The following is a 19,693-nucleotide window of genomic DNA, read 5'->3' on the forward strand; positions in this document are numbered from 1 at the left end:
TCTATCTATCTATCTATCTATCTATCTATCTATCTATCTATCTATCTCAATATATTCATCTTGTATCCCGGCTGTAGCCCTCCCTCATCTCCTCATCTCCACCCACTTTTCCACCTATGCCCCTCTCCTAGTCCACTGGTAGGGGAGGTCCTCCTCCCCAACTATCTGACCTTAGCCTATCAGGTCTCATCAGGACTGGCTGCATTGTCTTCCTCTGTGTCCTGCAAAGCTGCTTCCCCCTCAGGGGGAGGTGGTCAAAGAGCCAGCCACTGAGTTCATATCAGAGACAGTCTCTGTACCCCTGACTAGGGAACCCACTTGGAAAATGAGCTGAGGAGTTGTTTAGATGTCTGCTGTGGTGGTGGTGGTGGTGGTGGCAGGGCTGGTGGTGGGAGTGGTGATGGTATTGGTGATGGTGGTGGTTGGAGTTGTTGTGGTAGTGGCGGTTGTGTTGTGGTGGTGATGGTGAGGGCAGTAGTGGAATTTTATGTAAAATTTCTATAAAACATGAAAATGGATATATATTTAGACTTGAATCAATCTCATGCTGAAATATATATATGCAGATATTCTAAAATCTGAAAAAGTCAGAAACATGAAGTAGTTCTGGTCCCAAGCATTACAAATAAGAGACACTTAATTCAAGTCATTGGAGCTTTCACCAATGTAGGAAACTTTGGTTGGGCATGTAGATTTACCCACTTGGTTCTGGAGTGCCACAGCCTTTCAAAGAATACATCATCGGGAAGGAAAACATTTAGACCATTTCCTCTGTTGTTCATCCTACCTTCCCTCTAATTCTACTTCTGAAATGATTTGTTTTTGGCCTAGAGCCCTGAACATACTATCTTCCTCAATATCTAATCTACCCAGTCACTCAACTTGAGGGTCACTTGAATGTTTTCTTCTGTTTCTTTCTGTTATCCAACAGGTAGCTAAAAATTCTATATCTGGGGGCTGGAGAGATGGTTCAGTGTTTAAGAGTACTTACATCTGCCCTTCCAATGGTCCTTAGTTCAATTCCCAGCAGCCATGTGGTGGCTCACAACCATCTTTAATGAGATCTGGTGCCCTCTTCTGGTGTGTATGTATACATGAAGGCAGAGTACTGGATAAATAATAGATTCTGAGACTGATACTCCAAACAAGGACCATGCATAGAGTTAACCTAGAACCCTTGAACAGATGTAGCCCATGGTAGCTCATTGTCCAAGTGGCCTCCATAGTAATGGGAACAGGGACTGTCTGTGACATGAACTCGGTGGCTGGCTCTTTGTTCAGCTCCCCCCTGAGGGGGTAGCAGTCTTACCAGGCCACAGAGGAAGACAATGCAGCCACTCCTGATGGGACCTGATAGACTAGGATCAGATGGAAGGGGAAGAGGACCTCCTCTATCAGTGGACTGGGGAAGGGGTATGGGAGGAAAAAAGGGAGGGAGGAAGATGGGATTGGGAGGGATCTAGGGAGGGGGCTACAGCTGAGATACAAAGTGAATAAATTGTAATAAAAAAATTAAAAAAGAAAGGAACCCTAAAGCAGATTAATTAGAAATTATAATTCTAAAAAATATTTTAAAAAGAATTATAAGTGAGTATGTACCGTGGGAAGCTAAATAAATAACAAGGAGGACCCTACGGAGGATGCTTAATTCTCATTCGGAAGGGGAAATAAAATAGACACCAGAAGTGGTTGAAGAGAGGGAACAGAATGGGAACTTACCATAGGCATCATTGAAAGACTCTGTCCTACTGGGGATCTAAGCAGATGCTAAGACTCAGAGTCAAACTTTTGGAAGTACACAGAGTCATAGGAGAGAGTTGGGGAATAGAAGGACATGGAGGGGGCAGGAGCACCATAATAAGACCAACAGAGCCAACAAATCTGGGCCCACGGGGGCCTGCAGAGACTGATGCACCAACCAAGAACCATGCATGGAGAGGACCTAGACCCCTTGCTCAGATGTAGCCGACAGGCAGTTCAGTCTCCATGTGGGTTTCCTAGGAAGAGGTGCAGGGGCTGTCTTTGACATGGACTCTGTTGCCTGCTCTTTGATAGTCTCCCTGGAAGTGGGGCCTTGCCAGGACACAGAGGAAGAGGATGCAGACAGTCCTCATGAGACTTGATAGGCTCCTGTCAGATGGTAGGGAAGGAGGGTTCCTCTCTTCTGAGGACTAGAGGGAAAGAGGGAGAGAAGTTGTGACCCGGAGGAGACCAGGGAGGGATCTACAATTGGGACGTAAAGTGAATAAATTATAACAAATAAATGTAAATTTTAAAAAAGACAAAAGATATAGCAAGTATCTGAACTAGGAATGATATGACTCCCTCTTTTTTTTTTTTTTTTTTTTTTTTTGACTGGCATTGCATTGGTTAGCCTTTTCACATTTTCATGAAATGATTTTCATCCCTAGTTATCATCTTTGATCCCTTACATTGGACATCCCTGTCCAATGCTTTCTCTACATGGCTGCAAAAATGTATCTCACTAAAGTTGCAAATTTGTACCTTCCCAGTAATAAATACTTGTAGATTAGACTTTTTTGTATTGCTAACATTTGTTCTTTGGCAGTTTCATACACTATTTAACACATTTTGATGGCTCTCATTTTCTACCCTCTCATATTCCCCTCTGTCCTGTAACTCTCCCCTTCTGCCAGTCTCTTTACCATATTCATACCTATTAATTTTGTTTTGTGATCTTTATTTTAAAAAGGGCTGTCAATGTGACTGTGGGTATGGAACTATCCATTGATGCCCTGTGGACTTATCACTGGGTCTACAGCTGCACACAATGACCAGCTCACCCTAAAATCTTCCAGTAGCCAACAGAAGGGCAAGAGGGCAGTACTCTATGAGCCCTGCCTATCCATGATCCACTGTTGATAGGTTCAGTCTTGTTCCCTGCCCAGTAACTGTAGCTGCTTTGTTACCATGTTTGAAATGGCTGTGTCAGGCTGTGTCATGCTTTAAAGACAGATTTTGAAGTCTTTATCCATATTTCGGTCCAGAACTTTAAATAGGGTGGTGTAAATGTTCTGTTTGGGCTGAGTAAGCAACTGTGACCTTTCTCAGCATCTTGAGCAGCCTGGATCTCTGCATTCAAAAAGCCTTATACTGAAGAGAAAACCTTCTATTTTAAGCCTGAGAATAGCATCTGTACAAGAACAAATATTTAGAATATTTAGAAATAATGAGACCCTAGCGACGAACACACAGCACACCTCAGGTATAAGGTACAGAGAAATCAAGCCAAGACTGAACTAAAAGTTTCCTCCTGGCTGGCTAGATTTTGCAGTCCCAGAAGATGCTATGCAGGCTGCTAGGAGAAAGGGGGCATTAGTGTTCTCACCCAGATGTGAACCCTATAAGAGAGAGGACCAATACACTAGGCAGGATACACTCACTATACCTGTGGGGGGAAAACTGCTTTGATTGAATTTGAGGCCTGTTGTATGGGACAAAATCCATACATGTTACTGTAAACCTGGTCAAAAGCCAACATGTCTCTAATTAGAATTAAGGCCCACTCTACATCTCAACAAGAAGAAGAAATATTTAGAAAGAGAAATATTTAGAAGGAAATTTGACATTTTATAAATATGACAAAACTAGTATTTAGTTCCCTCAAATAGCCTGACTTTCCTCATGGGTTTTTAATTTTTTTTATTTTTGAGATTATAATTTGATCACAACATTTTTTTTCTTTCCCCTCTCCAAACTCTCCCATATACTCCTATGTACCCCTTTTCATTCTCTTTCATATTCACAGCCTGTTTTTTAACTAATGATTATTACATGCATATATGTATGAACATATATCTTCCTAAATGTAACTTGTTGAGTTCGTAATGCTGGTTGTATGTGTGTTTTCAGGCTTGAAGTTTGGCACTGAACAATCAGTTGGTGTGCTTTCTTTGGGGAAGGTCACGTCTCTCATTCTGAGCTTCCCTCAGTTGCCTGTTGTTCTTTGCATAGGGTTGAGGCCTCATGGACAAAATTTTCTCTATCCTGTTTGGTAGGATGATTGGTTTCATCCTTGTTCAACCTACACCTGGGCTGTCATGCTGGCAGCAGTTCCTGGGTATAGCTTCTGACATTGCTGGGAGATGCAATCTCCTAGTCAGCTCCCTGATCCTGTGGTTTTCACAATCTTTCCATTCTCTCTTCCTCAATGTTTCCTGCTCCTAGCGGGACAGGAATATTTCATGGATGTATCGATTAGGACAGGTATGTACAATTCTACATTTTGTTGGTTATGGTTGCTGTAAAGGTCTCTGTTGCAAAGAGAAGTCTTCTTTTTTTTTTAAAATCTTTTATTTTTTTTTTATTAATTACACTTTATTCATTTTGTATCCCCCCATAAGCCCCTCCCTCCTCCCCTGCCGATCCCACCCTCCCTCCCCTTTCTGCATGCATGCCACTCCCCAAGTCCACTGATAGGGGAGGTCCTCCTCTCCTTCTTTCTGATCTTAGTCTATCAGTTCTCATCAAAAGTGGCTGCATTGTCCTCTACTGTGGCCTGGTAAGGCTGCTCCCCCCTCAGGGGGAAGTGATCAACGAGCAGGCCAATCAGATTATGTCAGAGGCAGTCCCTCTTCCCATTACTATGTAACCCACTTGGACACTGAACTGCCATGGGCTACACCTGTGCAGGGGTTCCAGATCATCTCCACAAATAGTCCTTGGTTGGAGTATGAGTCTCTGGGAAGTTCCCTGTGTTCAAATTATCTTGTTCTGTTGCTCTGCTTGTGGAGTTCCTGTCCTCTCCAGCTCTTACTATTTCCCACTTCTTACATAAAATTCCATTCACTCTGCCCATCAGTTGGCCATCAGGCTCAGCATTTGCTTTGACAGTCTATACTGCAGAAGCTTTCAGAGGCCCTCTGTGGCAGGTTTCAAGGTTGTTTCCTGTTTTCTTCTGGCTTTCAGAGGCCCTCTGTAGCAGGTTCCGAGGTTGTTTCCTATTTTCTTTTTCTTCTGATGTACATCCTCTTTGCCTTTCAGGATGGGGATTGAACATTTTAGTTAGGGTCCTCTCTTTTGCTTAGTTTGTTTAGATGTACAGCTTTTAGTGGGTTTATTCTATATTGTATGTTTATATGAGTGAGTATATACCGTGAGTGTCTTTTTGCTTCTGGGTCAACTCACTCGGGATGATCCTTTCCAGGTCCCACCATTTACCTGCAAATTTCATGATTTCCTTATTTTTCATTGCTGAGTAATACTCCATTGTATAGATGTACCACAGTTTCTGCATCCATTCTTCAGTTGAGGGGCATCTGGGTTGTTTCCAGCTTCTGGCTATTACAAATAAAGCTGCTACAAACATGGTTGAACAAATGTCCTTGTTGTGTACTTGCGCCTCTTTTGGGTATATGCCTAGGAGTGGTATGGCTGGATCTTGAGGAAGCGCTATTCCTAGTTGTCTGAGAAAGCGCCAGATTGATTTCCAGAGTGGTTGTACCAGTTTACATTCCCACCAGCAGTGGAGAAGGGTTCCCCTTTCTCCACAACCTCTCCAGCATGTGTTGTCCCTTGAGATTTTCATCTTGGCCATTCTGATGGGTGTAAGGTAAAATCTCAGGGTTGTTTTGATTTGCATTTCCGTAATGGCTAATGAGGTTGAGCATTTCTTTAAGTGCTTCTTTGCCATTCGATATTCCTCTGCAGAGAATTCTCTCTTTAGCTCTGTTCCCCATTTTTTAAGTGGATTACTTGGTTTGTTGCTTTTCAGCTTGTTTAGTTCTTTATATATATTGGATATGAGTCCTCTGTCAGATAGAGGGTTGGTGATGATTCTTTCCCAATCTGTAGGCAGTCGCTTTGTTTTGATGACGGTGTCCTTTGCTTTACAGAAGCTTTTCAATTTCATGAGGTCCCATTTATTGATTGTTGCTCTTAGAGCCTGTGCTGTTGGTATTCTGTTCAGGAAGTTTTCTCCTGTACCAATGAGTTCTAGGGTATTCCCCACTTTTTTTTCTAGCCGATTTAATGTGTCTGGTTTTATGTTGAGGTCTTTGATCCACTTGGACTTCAGTTTTGTGCAGGGTGATAAGTATGGATCTATTTTCATTTTTCTACATGTAGACATCCAGTTGGACCAGCACCATTTGTTAAAGATGCTATCTTTTTTCCATTGTATGGTTTTGGCATCTTTGTCAAAAATCAGGTGTCCGTAAGTGTGTGGGTTTATTTCTGGGTCTTCTGTTCGATTCCATTGATCCACCATTCTGTTTCTATGCCAGTACCATGCAGTTTTTATAACTGTTGCTCTATAGTACAGCTTGAGATCAGGGATGGAGATACCTCCAGAAGATCTTTTATTGTAGAGGATTGTTTTAGCAATTCTCGGTTTCTTGTTATTCCATACGAAGTTGAGAATTTTTCTTTCCAGGTCTGTAAAGAATTGTGTTGGCAATTTGATGGGAATTGCATTAAATCTGTAGATTGCTTTTGGTAAGATGGCCATTTTTACTATATTAATCCTTCCAAGCCATGAGCATGGGAGATCTTTCCATCTTCTCATATCTTCCTCTAATTCTTTCTTCAGAGACTTGAAATTTTTTTCATACAAGTCTTTGACTTGCTTGGTTAGGGTTACACCAAGGTACTTTATGTCCTTTGTGGCTATTGTGAATGGTGTTGTTTCTCTAATTTCTTTCTCAGCCCTTTTGTCTTTTGTATACAGGAGGGCTACTGATTTTTTTGAGTTAATTTTGTATCCGGCCACTTTGCTGAAGGTGTTTATCAGCTGTAGGAGTTCCCTGGTAGAGTTTTTGGGGTCACTCATATATACTATCATATCATCTGCAAATAGTGATAATTTGACTTCTTCCTTTCCCATCTGTATCCCCTTGATCTCCTTCGACTGTCTTATTGCTCTAGCAAGGACTTCCAGCACTATGTTGAAGAGATATGGAGACAGTGGGCAGCCTTGTCTTGTCCCTGATTTCAGAGGGATTACTTTAAGTTTCTCTCCGTTCAGTTTGATGTTGGCTATAGGCTTGCTGTATATCGCCTTTACTATGTTTAGATATGTGCCTTGTATCCCTGATCTCTCCAGTACTTTAAACATGAATGGATGTTGGATTTTGTCAAATGCTTTTTCAGCATCTAAGGAGATTATCATGTGGTTTTTTTCTTTCAGTTTGTTAATATGGTGGATCACATTGATGGATTTCCGTATATTGAACCACCCCTGCATACCTGGGATGAAGCCTACTTGGTCATAGTGGATAATATCTTTGATGTGTTCTTGGATCCGGTTTGCAAGTATTTTGTTAAGTATTTTTGCATCAATGTTCATAAGGGAGATTGGCCTGAAATTCTCTTTCTTTGTTGAGTCTTTGTGAGGTTTAGGTACCAAGGTGATTGTGGCTTCATAGAATGAGTTTGGTAATGTTCCTTCTGTTTCTATTTTGTGGAATAGTTTGAAGAGAATTGGAGTTAGCTCTTCTTTGAAGGTCTGGTAGAATTCTGCGCTGAAGCCATCTGGTCCTGGGCTTTTTTTGGATGGGAGACTTTTGATGACTGCTTCTATTTCTTTGGGGGATATAGGACTATTTAGTTGATTTACCTGGTCCTGATTCAGCTTTGGTGAGTCAAATCGATCAAGAAAATTGTCCATTTCATTTAGATTTTCAAATTTTGTGGCATATAGACTTTTGAAGTAAGTCCTAATGATTGTTTGGATTTCCTCAGTGTCTGTAGTTATGTCCCCCTTTTCATTTCTGATTTTGTTGATTTGGGTGGTGTCTCTCTGCCTTTTAGTTAGCTTGGCTAAGGGTTTGTCTATCTTGTTGATTTTCTCAAAGAACCAGCTCTTGGTTTCATTGATTCTTTGAATTGTTTTATTTGTTTCTAATTGATTGATTTCAGCCCTGAATTTGATTATTTCCAGCCGTCTACTCCTTTTTGGTGTGTCTGCTTCTTCTTTTTCTAGGGTTTTTAAGTGGGCCATTAAGTTGCTTGAATGAGCTGTCTCGAATTTTCTTGAAGGCACTTAGTGCTATGAACTTTCCTCTTAGCACTGCTTTCATTGTGTCCCACAAGTTTGGGTATGTTGTGTCTTCATTTTCATTGAGTTCTAGAAAGGCTTTAATTTCTTTCTTTATTTCTTCCCTGACCCAGCTGTCATTTAGTAACAAGTTGTTCAGTTTCCATGAGTGTGTAGGCTTTTTGCTATTTCTGTTGTTGTTGAAGTCCAGCTTTATTCCATGGTGATCAGACAGGATACAAGGGATTATTTCAGTCTTCTTGTATCTGTTGAGGCTTGCTTTGTGACCAACTATATGGTCTATTTTGGAGAAGGTTCCATGAGGTGCTGAGAAGAAGGTAAATTCTTTTGTGTTTGGGTGTAAAGTTCTGTAGATGTCTGTGAGGTCCATTTGATTCATGACCTCTGTCAGAGATATTGTTTCTTTGTTTAATTTCTGTTTTGTTGACCTGTCCTTTGTTGAGAGTGGGGTGTTGAAGTCTTTCACTATTAATGTGTGGGGATCTATATGTGGTTTAAATTTTATCAATGTTTCTTTTACAAATGTGGGTGCTCTTGTATTTGGGGCATAGATGTTCAGGATTGTGATGTCTTCCTGGTGGAATTTTCCCTTGATGAGTATGAAGTGTCCTTCCTCATCTCTTTTTATTAATTTTGGTTGAAAATCTATTTTATCAGATATTAGAATGGCTACTCCTGCTTGTTTCTTGGGTCCATTTGCTTGGAAAGTCATCTTCCAACCTTTTACCCTCAGGTAATGTCTATCTTTGTGCCTTAGGTGTGTTTCTTGTATGCAACAGATTGCTGGGTTTTGTTTACGTATCCATTCTGTTAATCTGTGTCTTTTTACTGGAGAGTTGAGTCCATTGATGTTGAGAAAGATTAATGACCAGTGGCTGTTAGATCCTTTGATTTTGATGTTGGCTGTGTTCATAAGTTTGTGTGCTTGGTTGCTTTTTGTTTTGCTGTAGTAAGGTTAATTATTTCCTGTGTTTTCTTGACAGAAGCTAATTTTCTTGGGTTGTATTTTCCCTTCCAGTGTCTTCTGTAATGCTGGATTTGTGTGTAGGTATTGTTGAAATTTGTTTTTGTCATTGAATATCTTGTTTTCTCCGTCTATGAGGACTGAGAGTTTTGCAGGGTATAGTAGCCTCGGTTGACATCTGTGTTCTCTTAGGGTCTGCATGATATCTGTCCAGGCCCTTCTGGCTTTCATAGTTTCTGTTGAAAAGTCAGGTGTGATTCTAATGGATTTGCCATTATATGTTACTTGGCCTTTTTCCCTTGCAGCTTTTAGTATTTTTTCTTTGTTCTGTATACTTCCTGTTTTGATTATTATGTGGCGGGAGGATTTTCTTTTCTGGTCAAATTTGTTGGGTGTTCTGTAGGCCTCATGTATCCTTATTGGCTTCTCCTTTAACTTGGGGAAATTTTCTTCAATGATTTTGTTGAAAATATTTTCTGGGCCTTGGAGAAGGGAGTCTTCTTTTTCCTCTATTCCTATTATTCTTAGGTTTTGTCTTTTCATATTGTCTTGTATTTCTTGGACGGTCTGTGTCAGGAATTTTTTGGATTTAACATTTTCTTTGACAGATACATCGATTTCTTCCATTGTATCTTCTGCACCTGAGATTCTTTCTTCCATTTCTTGTATTCTGTTGGTTATGCTTACCTCTGTAGTTCCTGTTTTCTTCCCTAAATTTTTCCTCTCCATTATTTCCTCCATTTGTGTTTTCTTTAATTTTTCTAGTTCTATCTTCAGGTCTTGGGTTGTTTTGTTTACTTCCTTCACCTGTCTGCTTGTATTTTCCTCTTTTTCTTTTAGTTCCTTCAACTCTGTCTCTTTGATTTCTTTCAGTGATTTAATTATTTCTTCTCTGAAGGCCACAAGCTGTTTGGCTGCATCTTCCCGTATTTCTTCACGGATGGCCCTGATTTGCTTGTCTTTATCTTCCTCCATTTCTTTACGGATAGCCATGATCTGTTTGGTTTTATCTTCCTCTAATTCTTTACGTATTTTATCTGTTTCCTCTATTATTCTCTTCATCAACATAGATGTAAGGTCATCTTCTTGATTTTCTATTATGCTGCATTGTTCAGGGCTGTTCGCCCCTGGATGGCTGGGTTTTGGAGATGCCATATTGCTCTGTCTTTTGTTGGTTGAGCCTTTACGCTGACCTCTACCCATTGGGCTGATTTAGGTTTTGGCTGTTAGTTTCTGTGCTTCCTGGAGTCCTGAGGTAGGGAGTATCCCCTTGGCCGGAAGATGATTTTTCCTGAAGGAGTCCTTCTCTGCTTTTTGGTTATGGTCACTGTATGGCCAGTGTTTCTCCGGAGTTGCCACTGCTCACCTCAGGTTTATAGCCCTGAGTAGTAGCTGTGGTCTATGTTAGGCAGGGGGGGATCTCCTCTTGCCCATAAAATTTCTCAAGACAGCTGCCCCACTGCTGGGTTTCTTGTTATAATTTTAGTGTGCTGCTGCTCACTAAATTTCCATGTACAGTCCTCTTGAAGAGACTGCTGATTTCCTAGCTGTGGGGTTTTCTCCCAACAGGGAAACTCAGTCTGTTATCCTGGGGCGCACAGTTCTGTCTGAGAAAGTGGGAGGTGCACTCAGCAAGTCTCTGGGCCAAAGGCTGATTGCTCTGCTCTGGACCTGGAGAATGTGCACCTAGGTTGAGTTGGCGCCTGGGGGCACTGCTCTGGTCTGGAGGCTGGGTGCCTCACTCTGGACCAGAAGCTGTGTGTCTCTGTCTGGGATGGCGGCTGTAGGCACCACTTTGGTCCAGACGCTGTGGGTGCAGCCCCCCTGAAGGATCAGGGATTCCTACAGTTTTGGCAGTCCAGCCAGGGACAACTGGCCGATCCCTGGCACAGTATCTGAGGGCTGCTGTAATGGCTCTTCGGCTCCTGCAGGTCCGAGGATGCAGCTGTGTGTCCCAGTGCCCCAGGGGAACGCAACAATGGCGGCAGAGCACAGCGCTCCTGCCTGCACTAGAGTCTGCGTGAGTCCAGGAAGTGTTTTGGTGCTGGGTGTCCTAAGCGTTAGAGCTGCTGACCCCCTCCGCTGGGGGTTTCCTCCTGCCAGAGACATGCAGTCTGGTGCCCTGGTGCCCTGGTGCCCACAGTTCTATCTGAGGCGGTGAATCACGCGCAGGCAGGGCTCTGTGCAGGCAGGCGCCTTTGTCCCTCCCGGCTCTGGGTCCGGGCTGGCTCCTGGGGCACCCGCGGAACCCGAGTCTTTTCCAGGGGATGTCTGGGCAACCTGGGGTCGGTCCCAATTGTTTCCTGCTCCGTGGGGTTATCTCTCGACTGGGAAATCCAGTCTATGGTGTTGTGGGCCCACAGTTCAGTCTGGGACCGTGACCAGATCGCGCTGGCGGGTAGCTCTGGGCTGGCGACCAAGCGCCTGGCGGAACGGGGATCTCTTTCGCGGTTTAGCAGGGTGAGTTAAAGCTGATCCAATCCCCCACCGTGGGGTATCCTCTCACCTGGGAAACACAACCACTTGTGTTTTATGGCCGCGAGTTCTGATTGCTGGTCACTGTGCTGATCCTGCTGTGCTGCTCCTCAGAATGAGAGTCCTCCCGGCGCTGCCATCTTGCCCCGCCTCCAAGAGAAGTCTTCTTAATGAGGGGTAAAGACTACATTTTTATGTGAGTATAAACACAAATATTCATTGATTTTTTATAAGACATTATGCTGGTTTAGTAAATTAGTGATTGTAGACTCTCCTCCATTAACCACATCTTTAGCTAGTTTCCAGCTCTAGGCATGGTTTTCCTCTTGTTGAGGTGTAGAGTGGGCCTTAATTCTAATTAGAGAGATGTTGGCTTTTGACCAGGTTTACAGTAACATGTATGGATTCTGTCCTGCGCAGCAGGCCTCAAATTCAATCAAAGCAGTTTTCCCCCCACAGGTATAGAGAGTGTATCCTGCCTAGTATATTGTTCCTCTCTCTTGTAGGGTTCACATCTGGGTGAGAGCACTAACGCCCCCTTTCTCCTAGCAGCCTGCATAGCATCTTCTGGGACTGCAAAATCTAGCCAGCCAGGAAGAAACTTTTAGTTCAGTCTTGGCTTGATTTCTCTGTACCTTATACCCGAGGTGTGCTGTGTGTTCACCACTAGGGGCTCATCAAGTAGTAGGACAACTAAGAGGAAAGCTGGGAGCTGACTTCTCCAGGCCTCTGGGGACTCCCTGACTGAAAAAACGTGATGCTGTATCCTGCAGCCGGCACTGCCGGTCTTGTTCAACACACTATGGGTTTTAGGAACAGTACTATCTTAGTACCCATAAGTAAATGGTTTTTCTTTGTAGGTGTTCCTGTTCCTACGCAAGGTTTCATATGTTATTACTTTTCTCCTAAATGTGGATATTAGTCCATTGTATTGTCATTACTTGCTTATATGTCTGTCTTAAACAACATTTTACATAACTCCAGTCCAGGGACTAGAATCTCTATTTTTATAGCCCAATTATTTAGAGCATTTTCTGGAATACTTGAGTATTATCAGATAAACTAAATGCTCAAATCACCCTTTCCAGTACTTTTATAGCTACTTTCTTCATGAATACAATACATTCTTAAGGAATAAGCAATGTCCAGCATGAATTGACAGAACTCTCTCCTGGTCCTTTTCATTTCTAGGAGGACTTAGTGCATACGGTTGGTGAAAGTGCCGCCCTGGGAGCGGCAGGAATAATATTATGGGGAGGATACGAATATTACCATTCAGAGGTCAGTACTGATTTCCCTGTCAGGGCTACATTCTAGTCAGTTGTTCTCAGCCTTCCTGATGCTGCTTCCCTTAACACACTCCCTCATGCTGTGGTGACCTCCAACCATAAAATTATTTTCATTGCTACTTCATAGCTACAATCCCGCTACTGTTATGAACCTCAGTGTAAATATTTTTGGAGATGGAAGTTTACTAAAGGGGTCTTGACCCACAGGCTGAGAATTGCTGTTCTAGGCAGTGATTTTAATACAAACAGGGACTGCCTCTGACATGAACTGATTGGCCTGCTCTTTGATCACCTCCCTCTGAGGGGGAAGCAGCATTACCAGGCCACAGAAGAAGACAATGCAGCCACTCCTGATGAGACCTAATTGACTAGGATCAGAAGGAAGGAAAAGAAGACCTCCTCTATCAGTGGATTTGGGGAGGGGCATGCATGCAGAGGGTGGAGGAAGGGAGGGATTGGGACGGGAGGAGGGAGGGAACCACAGGGGAGAAACAAAATTAATAAAGTACAATTAATAAAGAATTTTAAAAAATTTAAAACATTTGAAAAATATTATCTCACATCAATTGGCTGCTGTTTGTTTCCCTGGTTTTCACAAAGTTCAAAGACTAGAGAGATGAACACTAATCATGCAGTTCTATACTAGACTATGGTTAACAGAAAGGTGGCCAACCATAATCTTCAACTGGGCAGCCTAAAGTAAGAAGCTGACTATTATACCCTGGGGGTATAATTTGAGGTACGTTTAGTAACTGCTCTTAGTCTTACTTTCTTCATTTAAAAATTGGACTAGAATTAAACTCACAATGCAGGACTTTTAGTCAAATAAATGCTATTGCATATGCCTGACACTTGAAAATTATTTTATTATGAAAAATGGATTCTGTACAGTTATTTTTTTTATTTTGATGGTAGCTTATAATAAAAATGTAAGTGGGAGGAAAATTGTATCTATGATTGTTGATTGGTATTTTAAAAATTGTGTTGTTAGAATAGTTATCATGGCATTTATTTTATAACAAATTTGGGAGTGCATCATCTAGCATTGTTAATTATAGATATCATGTCATAGAACAGATTTATAGCCTTTGTTTGTCTATCATGCATGCACCATTCAATGTACTGATTTGACAGTTTAGATAATTCGTGTATAAGTGCACTCATACAGTATTGTGTTTCTCCTTTGATTTCTAATTTTATTTAGAATAATGTCTTCCGGATTCACTAGCATTGTCCTAACTAGCAGAATTTCCTTCTATTTTTAAAGATTGACTTACATTCCATTGTGCATATCACATGATCATTATCCTTCAATCTCTTGATGGATGCTTGGGTGAGTTGCGGTTCTTGCCTACAAACAATAGCTCTGCATGGAATACGGAAGTGTGGCTTAACTCCCAGGTCAGGATCTGAACTCTTTTGTTACAGGCCCTTTACTGTGTGCAAGTGTGCGTACACAGGGATCATAGGGTAGTCCTATTTTTAACATTTTGAAGACTGTTCATACTGTATTCAATAGGTTCTATGTCTTTTTTTACATTTGGGTCAGCAGGCTGAAAGGGCTCCAAACAAAGTCACTGGTGCATATAATCTCTATGTGCTAATATTAGCCAACCTTACGGGTAAGGCCTCTTGTAGCCTTGATTTACGCCTTTTTGGGAAATAAAAATGCTTATTCAAGTTCTTTCTGTTTATTTGCCCAGGCAACAAGGTGAGTTAGGCAGCTTTTATTTTTTCCCCTTGAGACAAAAATCTCACTATATAATGGTTTAGAACTTTCTGTGTAAACTTGTCTGGCATTGAACTTTACTTATTGGTATTTTCTATGTTAGAGATTGAACCTGAAGCCTCACACATATATGGTAAAGGATGTACCAGTGAGCTATAATTTTAGCCCTCATTTTACCTCATGTTTTTAGATGAGAACTTATTAAATTGCCTGAGATATCCTAGAACTCAACAAGCCTCAGACTTGTGATTGTCATGCCTCAGCCTCCCAAACAGCTGAGGTTATAGGCCTATACCACCAAATCTGGCCACATTGTATTCTTTTCTTTCTTTCAGTTATTGTGTGTGTTATTTTGAGCCATTTAGATTTTGGATATGTAGCTAGGTACTACAGGAAATAAAAATTTTGCACATATTTTCTATTGCTCTGTAGGATGCCTTTCTACTCTGTTGACTGTTTTATTTCTTCTTCGTGTATAGAAGTGTTTAGTCTGACATAGTTTCACTTGTTTATTATTTCTTCTGTTACCTGTGCTTCTGGTCTCATGCAAGAAAATTGTCATGACTGACAGGAAGCAGGAAAGAAAACCTGTTTTCTGCTGTGGGTTTTTATTAGTTTCTGTTTTTTTATGTTTAAGTTTAATGCACTTTTTGTTAAGTTTCAAATATTGTATAAGCTAGTGGTTCAATATTATTTAGACAATTTTCCCAACACTATTTGTTAACAAGTTGGTCTTTTCCATGTCGTATATTCTTGACACCCTTGTCAAAAATCAATTGCTTGTGTAAAAGGAACTTTTGTTTGTCTGGTTCAGTTGTTGTCTTGGAGGCTTACTGTCTCCTTCTGCTAACCTAGGCCTAATCCTGGAAGCTTCTATCCTTCGTACAAGCTAACCTGGGCCTAGAATGTTTTCAGTCTAATACATTTGCTCACATTTTCTTTTTATTTCTGAGCTCATAGCCTCCTGGTTCAACTCAGCTGTTTGGGCTCAAACTCCTCTCCTAGCTAACTTATTCAATCTGGCTTTTCTCTCAGCCTCTGAATTGCTCTGCCTGGCTTTTCTTTCTTTCTAATCTTCTAGCTCCTTCTCCTACTCTGGCTCATTCTGTCTTCACCTGTGTCTAGCTTATTCTCTCTCTCTCTCTCTCTCTCTCTCTCTCTCTTACTGTCCCAGTAAAACTGCCTCCTCTCTCCATTGCCCCGTAAGTGGCTTCTCTTGCCTCTCGTAGGGAGAGATAGGCGTGTCAAGTCTTTCTATGATTCATCCCTGTTTCTACCACTCAATTAGACATCACTTTCAAACATGGATGTTTCCCTCTACAAACTAACTTTACCTTCATTGTTGGGGATTAACCATGCCTGGACCTAAGCTTTTCTTTACCTGAAATTTGCTCTATAACAGGCTGGCCTTGAACTCAGATCTGCTTGCCTCTGTCTCCTGGATTAAAGGCATGTTTGTATACCAGCCAGATCACACAGACCTAGAAGGTCTTTGGATATGATCTCTTGCCAGAGCAGACATGTTCTAAATTAAAATTCCTCTATATGCTTGTATATATGTGAGTTTATTTCTAGATTCTGTTCTGTTATTTAAGCATCTCTCATTCTTTTTTTTTTTCCCTTACAGGAGGCTTGCTTATCTGTGCAAGAAACTGTTCAAGGGCTATTGGGTCCTTATGTTCTCAATGTAACATCTGCAGCAAAGCTCTGTAGTCAGAGTTTATGTAACAGTCATGGGAGATGTGTTCGAAGGACACCCGAATCCTCCTTTTATCTGCATATGCCCCCAAATAGCCACAAGAATGATGTCTCAAACAAGAGCCTCAAATTTGTCATTTCTCCAAGGAGTAAGATGAAGACAATAATGAATATGAAGACTGGATTTGTGTGTCACTGTTACTATGGCTGGCACGGAGAATCCTGCAGATCTCGTTTTCCAAATCTATTGAGTCGGAAGAACAAGGCTCCTACAATTGCATTTAATTCATTTATTTTTCTTGGCATGACCTTATCGGTGATTCTGGTGAAAATTTTCCTATTCCCTATTACAATGTCCATTTTTTCTTAAAATACTAAAAAGAAGAAAATGTTGTTTCTTAGATTTCAAGCCTTTTCTAAAGACTTTTTAGTTTTAGGTTTCATACAAATTGATTGTTAGATGCTCACTTTATGCATCTAAATAGACCTGTCCTCATGGGGCTTAGAAATTGATTAAGAATAAATAAGCAGTAAATTGACACACATATATGATGGTGATAGAACTTAGAATAAAGAGAAAACCGGCTTAAGGCATTAGGAACTGTTAGAAAGTACTGGAGACTTTATACAGGCTAGTCACATAAGGTCTTTATGGTGAGAAGATCAGGTAGCAGAAGAGACGGGTAAATACTATCAGAGAGCCAAACATTATCATTTCCTCCCTCCTGCAATCTGAGCACCTGGAGGGCAGAGATCGATTGCAAGTTTAAGGCCAGCTTGGCCTACAAAGTGAGTTAAAGCCAATCAAGACAACATAGTGAGAGAAAGGAAAAGAAAGGAAAATAAAAGTACGAAAGGGGAAAACCCAAAAGAATGTATCTGGGAAAAGCGTTCCTGAAATCAAGAAAAGCAAATCCAGGGGGAACAACTCTGTATTGCAAGGATTCTGAACTTTTAAATAACAAGCAATACGATGACAACAGCAACAATAACAACATATTAACCTATGGAAATGAAAATGACTCTTTAAATGTTTACATTGGGGATTAACTTTATCCAGAGTATCTTGGATATTCATTTGTCTCATCTATACGGAAAGATAAAACCCTACTAGCTTCCTACATAATAGAATTTATGTGGGGAATTCTTTTGTTTGGTACTTCTTAATTTATTGAAATATACTATACTCAAACAGTTTGTTTATTTTCACTGGCTGGTAATTCATTTGAAAATCTCATTATGATGACTTGACCTGACCTAGCTGTAATCCAAATAATTTTATGTCACAAGGACCTAATAGAGTGTGGTGCCCTAAATATTATTTACTTTCTGAGGCTAGGAAATGGATTTTCCTGTGTAACATGTCTCAAATATTTCACTATTACATGGATTACATCCTGAAACACAGGTATAATTTTATACAAAGTCATATTCAGATTTTTATACTAACATTGAATGGTTCATTAATTAGTTATTACATCATGTATTCTGGGAAAAAATAAAAAGTTAAGAAGCAATGAAATATGGGAAGCTAGATTGAAGGGTATGTATAAGTTTTTCTGTTTTGTTGGTATCCTGTAGCACAAACCTATATTTACAGGAATTAAAGCTTTAGGCACAAGCATCCAATGTTTTTCATAAGTATTTTACTGGCTACTGTGTCATATAAGAAGCAATGGTTACCCCTAGTCTTCAGGGATGAAAAATCATTTAACTATTACTATATAAGATTCAGACACTGAACTCATTCCAATAAAACAGGAAAGACAAATATTAAGTAGTAACACCATCTTGAAGATGAAGGAAATTAAACATGTAAAGAATCATAGAGACATGCTCAGTTTTGTCCAGCTACAATGAGTACATTAGAGGTAGACTTTACTGTTTAAAATGCCTCTGAGATAATTAGGGAATATGAAATGATTGGCATTTGTAGGGGAAAAGGGAAGACATGATAAATTAGTAGAAGAAATGATACTAACCCTAGACAGTCATCCACCATTTTCTAAGAACATTATTCAATTTTATTTAACCAGTATTATAAAATAAAAAGCCATATTAAAAAAAAAACCCAATTTACGTGTCTGACTACTTTGCTTGTATGTATGTGCAGTATGTGGACACACTGCCTTCAGAGGCCTGAGAGGTTTCAGGTCGCCTACTAACGGAATTGCAAATATTTGTCGGGGGCATGTGGGTGCTGGGAGCCTCACCCAGGTTCTCTTCAAGAGCAGTAACATTCTTCACTGAGCCATCCCACCAGCCCCCGTGGTCGCATTTCTCATGGCAGATTCTTCAAACTGTAGTTTGCAAATCTGAGGTCAAGTGCAGATTATGCAGGATTTTTTTTTTCAAGCCTTGATGTCCCTTTCTTTAGCTTGCATACATTTCACTGTTAGAGCCCAAGATGTGACACATAAACCTCTCAGACATGGGTCCTGGCTAGATATTGATGCTTATTGCACATCTTTTCCAAGCTGATTGATCAGAGCCACAGTAAGGACTCAGGAGCCTACCTGTGACATGAAACTGTTCTTACAGTAGGCTTTTTATAGACAAAGCTGAATAAAAGACATGGGGATGGCAGTAACTCATTTTGGCTAACTATACAAAGCAGTATTGTGGTTTTGGCTAACTAGACAAAGCATTATCAGCTAACCTATAAGGTGATTGGTTCTAAGTGAGGTAAGTGAGGCAGCGGTTAGGGTTCTCCAAAGTACTACGGAGTGCAGCCAGGTGTATAGATAGCAAGGGGGCAAACAAGAGTGTAGCCAAGTGAGTAGATAACAAAGGATAGGTTATGGCACTATTGAATCATAGTAAATTAGAAGGTCAGCTCGACTCTCTGGCAGAGTCTTTTAGTGTAAGTTAACTTGACCCTCTGGCAGGGTTTGTTACTGTCAGCTATGTATAACTACTTTTAGGAAGCAAAGTTAAAAAGTTTAAAATTTTTGAACTTAACCTTATAAACAAAATGGAAGCTGAATTCAAAGACGGCTGCAAGTGTGTCAATTGGTACAAAGAGCAGGTCTCAACAGCACTCCTAGACTATATGCTTAATCAGCCACCCCTGAAAATGAGAAGTTACTGTGTTTAACTCAAAGACAAATACACATGTGTGTTTTCATATCTATTTAAGACAAATTCCCAAGGGAAATGAACAGAGGAATCCTCTGTTAGCCCAGTGTCTAATAAAGTACCACAAATGACTTCATTCAGGAAAGGAAACATCTTAGAAGATGATAAAGGTTATGTTAGAAACCAGTGGGAAGGATTACCTTTAGCCTGAGGAGCAGCAGTCTCTTGTTGAGAATACCCTCCTTTACCTCCATTCATGGTTTTTTTTTAAACAAATACACAAGCGCACCCAGCACTCTTTATTCAGGCACTTGTATTTCTCCGTCACTATTCCACACCACTCCTTCTTTCCAGTCAGAAAGAATGCACATCTTCATCTCACGAAGAGAATGTTATAATTATACCCTTCGGCTCTCAGCAAATTTGTGGTGTGTTTATTTTTT

The 19,693-nt window shown here is 40.7% G+C and overlaps 1 protein-coding gene across 1 annotated transcript in view; it reads left to right on the forward strand.

Moving 5' to 3' along the window:
• Positions 1 to 16,542, forward strand: part of LOC129677517 (hyaluronidase-1-like) — an 18,218-nt gene extending 1,676 nt beyond the window's left edge. Inside the window, exons 2-3 of the mRNA XM_055608142.1 lie at positions 12,648 to 12,737; positions 16,102 to 16,542. Of these exons, the coding sequence (XP_055464117.1) occupies positions 12,648 to 12,737; positions 16,102 to 16,542 (531 nt within the window). The remainder of the gene's footprint in view (positions 1 to 12,647; positions 12,738 to 16,101) is intronic.
• Positions 16,543 to 19,693: the final 3,151 nt, after the last annotated feature.

The sequence above is a fragment of the Psammomys obesus genome, unplaced genomic scaffold (assembly GCF_907164565.1).
Source record: "Psammomys obesus unplaced genomic scaffold, mPsaObe1.curated_primary_1811, whole genome shotgun sequence".
NCBI classification, from domain to species: domain Eukaryota; kingdom Metazoa; phylum Chordata; class Mammalia; order Rodentia; family Muridae; genus Psammomys; species Psammomys obesus.